This window comes from Akebia trifoliata, chromosome 1 (genome assembly GCF_017979445.1).
Source record: "Akebia trifoliata isolate Shusen 1 chromosome 1, ASM1797944v1, whole genome shotgun sequence".
In the NCBI taxonomy this organism is placed as follows: Eukaryota; Viridiplantae; Streptophyta; class Magnoliopsida; order Ranunculales; family Lardizabalaceae; genus Akebia; species Akebia trifoliata.
Window position 1 is genome coordinate 14,195,715 of NC_141375.1, and position 5,823 is coordinate 14,201,537.

At 39.8% G+C, this 5,823-nt stretch overlaps 1 protein-coding gene across 1 annotated transcript; it reads right to left on the reverse strand.

Moving 5' to 3' along the window:
* Window positions 1-563: 563 nt before the first annotated feature.
* On the reverse strand, window positions 564-5,075 carry LOC147410753 (uncharacterized). Its single transcript, XM_086439816.1, has 2 exons — window positions 2,874-5,075; window positions 564-2,156 (listed from the first exon to the last, which is right to left on the reverse strand). The coding sequence occupies exons 1-2, from the start codon at window positions 4,978-4,980 to the stop codon at window positions 643-645; spliced, it is 3,621 nt and encodes a 1,206-aa protein (XP_086295942.1). The 5' UTR covers window positions 4,981-5,075; the 3' UTR covers window positions 564-642.
* Between the last annotated feature and the right edge of the window lie 748 nt (window positions 5,076-5,823).

The following is a 5,823-nucleotide window of genomic DNA, read 5'->3' on the forward strand; positions in this document are numbered from 1 at the left end:
TCAAGCAGGTTTAAAGCAAGTTCTAGAAAACATGATATTCACAAGATGCACTCAGAAAAGAAGTTTAAATTGATATGTATAATGAATCAATTATAAGGCTCGAATAGCTCACAAATATTGCGGAATTATGCAAGTATCATTCAATATGTCTCCATGCTTCACTTTAAGATAACATATTACTCGAATCAAGGCTAATGTGCATCAAAATTTCCAAGTATGACTACAATATAAGCAAATTAACTCCATTTCTTGTTTTATCTGTAAAAATATGCTCAATTCTATTTACAAGCCATCTATCTTAAGAATCAGTTTCATCATTGAGTTGGAAGGAATTCTAAAAACAAAACAAATTTTTTTTTAATTTTTTTTTTTGTTAAAGTTGTAAATCCCTCCCCCACACTTAAATCCTACATTGTCCTCAATGTAGATCAGAATAAGCCTGTAAGTAGAAATATAAACATGAGCAAGGTATTCACGAAAATCACACAATAAAAAAAAATGAAATCCACCAAAGTAAATAGAGGAGAGAAAGAAAATGCAAATCTGTGTTGATGTATCCTCAATAGCCTTGGCTGAATTGGGTTGCCTCCCAGTAGCGCTTGAATGTTTACAGTCCTTCAGCCTAGACTTTGTACCTCGTTTTTAGTCCTTTGTGAGTGGAGCCTCTAGGAGGGGTACTTCTTCCACAGTGTGCTCCTTAAAAGCCTCATAATAAGGCTTCAAGCGATGGCCATTCACCTTGAATTCATTTCCAGTTTTGTCACTTTTTATCTGTACAGCACCATGAGGAAAAACATTAGTGACAACGAAAGGACCAACCCATCTAGAACGTAACTTACCAGGAAAAAGTTTAAGTCTAGAATGGAAAAGAAGAACTTTTTGGCCTACAACAAAGGCCTTGCCACGGATCATCTTATCATGAAAAGCTCTACTTTTCTCCTTGTAAATCCATGCGCTATCATATGCCTCGTTTCTAATCTCCTCAAGTTCATTCAGTTGCAATTTTCTATGTAAACCGGCCTCATCAATGTCTATGTTGAAAGACTTAACAGCCCACCACGCCCTATGCTCAAGCTCAACTGGTAAATGACACGCCTTACCATAGACAAGTCTAAATGGAGACATCCCAATTGGTGTTTTGTATGCTGTCCTATAGGCCCAAAGTGAATCATCAAGTCTTTTACTCCAATCCTTGCGTGTATAACCCACAGTCTTTTCCAAAATTCCCTTAATCTCACGATTTGAGACCTCTGCTTGTCCATTCATTTGAGGATGATATGGTGTTGCCACCTTGTGATTCACCTTGTATTTTTTTAGCAGAGCATCAATTGTTTTGTTGCAGAAGTGTAATCCACCATCACTAATAATCGCACGAGGCACTCCAAACCTAGTAAATATGTTAGATCTCAAGAAATCTGCAACAACTTTAGAATCATTAGTTCTGGTGGCCTTAGCCTCTACCCACTTGGACACATAATCAACAGCCAAAAGAATGTAAAGAAAACCGTTAGATGAAGGAAATGGCCCCATGAAATCAATGCCCCAGACATCGAAAATCTCAACAGTTATGATATGGGCCATGGGCATTTGATCTTTAGAACTTAAATTACCTGTTTTCTGGCACCTATCACAAGTCATGCAGTACATATATGCATCCTTAAAAATAGAGGGCCAAAAGAAACCACAATCTAATACCTTACGGGCTGTCCGACGTGCACCAAAATGTCCACCACAAGACTCAGAATGACAAAAGGCAAGTATAGATTTATGCTCAGATTCAGGGACACACCTCCTAATGATTTGATCACTACAATGCTTCCACAAATAAGGTTCATCCCATACATAATATCTAGCCATTTTCTTAAGCTTTTCTTTATTAGACTGAGGTAAAGTATCAGGGAATTGCTTAGTAACTAAATAATTCACAATATCTGCATACCATGGTTCACTTACCTCAATCCCAAAGAGCTGTTCATCTGGGAATGATTCTTGCAAGGGTAAGGTGTCCTCCTCATGTACAAGTCTGCTCAAATGGTCAGCTACCAAGTTTTCACTCCCCTTTTTGTCTTTGATCTCCAAATCGAATTCTTGAAGTAACAACACCCATCTAATCAGCCTCGGTTTGGCCTCCTTCTTTGTCATCAAATACTTCAAAGCTGCATGATCAGTATAAACAATAACTTTAGTTTGAAGTAAATAAGAGCGAAATTTATCTAAAGCAAAAACCACAGCAAGGAGCTCTTTTTCAGTTGTGGAATAGTTCAGTTGGGCATCATTGAGCGTCCTAGAGGCATAGTAGATAGCATAGGGCTTTTTATCTATTCTTTGTCCCAACACAGCCCCAACAGCGTAATCTGAGGCATCACACATCAATTCAAAAGGTAAGGACCAGTTAGGTGGAGACATAATTGGAGCAGTAGTCAATAACTCCTTCAACTTCTCAAAAGCCTTCTTGCACTCCTCATCAAACTCAAATGAAGTATCTTTTTGGAGCAACCGGCACAAGGGCCTTGATGCCTTAGAGAAATCCTTGATAAATCTCCTGTAAAATCCTGCATGACCAAGAAATGACCGAACCTCTCTCACACAAGTGGGAGAGGGTAAGTAACGCACAAGATCTACCTTAGATTTATCAACCTCAATCCCCCTAGCAGATATAATATGTCCTAAAACAATCCCTTGAGTCACCATGAAGTGACACTTTTCCCAATTCAGAACCAAATTAGTTTCAACACAACGTTTTAAAATAAGTTCCAAATTTCCTAAGCATGTATCAAAATCTCTACCAAAGACACTAAAATCATCCATAAAGACCTCAATGATATTCTCAATGTATTCAGAAAAAATGGAAAGCATACAACGTTGAAACGTACCTGGTGCATTGCATAATCCAAATGGCATACGTCTGTAGGCATAAGTGCCAAAAGGGCAAGTGAAGGTGGTCTTCTCTTGATCCTCTTGGGCTATACAGATCTGGTTGTACCCACTATATCCATCCAAAAAGCAATAAAAAGGGTAACCAGCTAATCTCTCAAGCATCTGATCGATAAAGGGCAGAGGGAAATGGTCCTTCCTTGTTGACGCATTGAGCTTTCTATAATCTATGCAAACTCGATAACCAGTCACAACTCGTTGAGGTACTAGCTCATTCTCCTCATTCTTTACTACAGTAACTCCAGACTTCTTTGGCACAACTTGAATAGGAGACACCCACTTGCTATCTGAAATAGGGTAAATAACGCCACAATCAAGTAATTTTATTATCTCATCTTGTACTACCTTCATCATGGGTGGATGTAGGCGTCTCTGGGCTTCTCTGGTGGGTTTGGCACCATCCTCCAATAGGATTCTATGGACGCACATGGTTGGGCTGATTCCCTTGATATCTGCCAAAGTCCAACCAATGGCGGTCTCGTACTTCTTAAGAATGTCCACAAGCTTCTTCTCTTGATTCTCCTCCAACTTCGAGGATATAATAACAGGCAGCGTCTCCTTATCCCCCAAAAAGACATACTTCAAGTGATCTGGCAAAACCTTAAGCTCAAGTGTAGGGGCCTGTATCACTGAAGGTAACATCTTGTTAGTAGAAATAGGAAGGGACAAAGGAGGAATATACCTTGGTAAAATGGGTAGGGACTCAAGGGAGGCCACGGTTCTAATCACAATGGGCTCCTCAGCCTTCTCCAACTCAGCTTTAGAAATGGAATCTCCATTCTCATTATAACCAACTCCTTGAGAGAGTGTTACTTTCAACTCATCCTCTTCCATTGCTTCCATAAACCTCTGCGCAAATGAATCAATAATATCAATAGAAAAACAGGGTTTAATGTCAGTCAATGGATACCTCATAGCTTCAAAGATGTTGAAGCGTATAATTTCATTATCAAATTCCATGGTCAATGTTCCTCCATAAACATCGATCTTTGTTCTTGCAGTCCTCATGAATGGGCGCCCTAAAAGTAATGGAGTGGAATTTAGGGGTGCCTCTTCCATATCAAGGACATAGAAGTCAACGGGAAAAATGAGTTGATTCACCTGCACAAGAACATCCTCAATGTATCCTTTAGGATACTTGTTAGATCGATCAGCCAATTGGATAACAACATTATCACTTTTAAGTTCACCCAGATCTAAAGAAGCATAAAGACTATAAGGCATCACATTAATTGAAGCTCCTAAGTCTAACATGACATTATCAAATTTATTCGTACCAATCACACAAGGAACAGAAAAACTCCCTGGATCCTTAAGCTTTGGTGGTAATTTCCTTTGGATGACAGCAGAGACTGTCTCATTCATCTTTACCACCTCTTTCTCACGAGTTTGTCTCCTTGTAGTACAAAGCTCTTTCAGAAATTTGGCATATTTTGGCACTTGCTTCAAACACTCAATCAAAGGCATGTTGACTTGTACCTTCTTAAAAATCTCCAAGATGGCTTGATCAGATTCATCCTTCTTGGTTTTGGCAAACCTACTAGGAAAAGGCACACGAGCAAAAGGACTATAATCGAAAGAATTTTTAGGGTTTTGCTCATTACCTTGAGGTTTCAAAGCCTTCTCAGATGATGAAGGACTAATCATTTCTGTCTTTGATGTGGCAGGATCTTTCTCTCTGTCCTTTTCCTCATTGTGGGTCACTTGGGCCTTCTTTAGGGTTTTGGGAACATCCACAAGGGTCTTACCACTCCTTGTCGTAACAGCTTTAGCTTGTTCGATATTTGGGTTGGGAACAGTGTTGCTAGGCAATTTTCCGCTCTCGGTTATCTTTCCCATGAAGTCTACCACTTGTCCCAACTGCTTTTTCAACTCTACAATGTCTTTAGTGTGAGCCTGTTGACCTGTAACAAGAGCTTGAGTAGCAGTATTTAAATTCTGTTGCCCTTGAGCAAGGGACTTTAAAATCTCATCATAATTAGGAGCATTAGAATTTGTAGGCACATGAGGATTAGATACAAAGTTTTGAGGTACCTGAGGTCTCATCAGAAAACCTGGAGGGCGTGGAAACACTTGCCCTTGTCCTTGAGAGTTCTGAATATTATCATTGTTGGCCCAACGTAAATTGGGGTGATCTCTAAGTCCAGGGTTTATGTGTTAGAGAAAGGGTTATACCTTTGTCCACCTTGATTACCTTGAAACCCAACAGCGTTAAGAGACTCCCATCCTCCATTATTGATCAGTTGGGGGCATTGGTCAGTTGGATGCCCTTGAGTACAGCACACACCACAGATTTGAGCAACTTGTTGTACTTGTACTCCATTCACGTTCAATACCTGAGACAGAAGAGTAGACATTTTATTAACTTTTTCCTCAAGAGTAGAGTTAGAAGATACCTCATTCACCCCACGAGTGGAGTTTAACACTCCTTCATATTGTTGATAATTAAGAGCACGTTGGGCGAGCAACTCCTTAGCAACTTCAGGTGTCTTATCCACAAAAGAACCTCCAGCAGCAGCATCTAACAATTGACGTTCAAGAGGGAGGAGTCCCTCATAAAAGTAAGTAAGTAGATTTCCTTCCTTCATCCCATGTGAAGGACATGATGCAACTAAGCTCTTGAATCTCTCATAGTAGGCATAAAATGCCTCATCCTTCCTTTGCTCAATTCCAGTTATTTGCTTTCTCAAGACAGTAATCCTTGAGGCGGGGAAGTACTTAGTCAAAAACTCAGTCATCAACTTCTCCCATGTGTTGATATAGCCTGAAGGTAGATCAAATAACCAAGTCTTTGCCCTATCTTCAAGTGAGAAAGGGAATGACTTTAGCTTCAAAATGTTGAGATCCGCATTTTGTGGGCACATACTTGAACACACAAACTGAAACTCC

Coding starts and splice junctions, on each gene's coding strand:
- LOC147410753 (XM_086439816.1), bottom strand. CDS start 4,980: ATGAGACCTCAGGTACCTCAAAACTTTGTATCTAATCCTCATGTGCCT. Junction 2,157..2,873: donor TGGATTATGCAATGCACCAG/GTACGTTTCAAC, acceptor CTGATCATGCAG/CTTTGAAGTATTTGATGACA.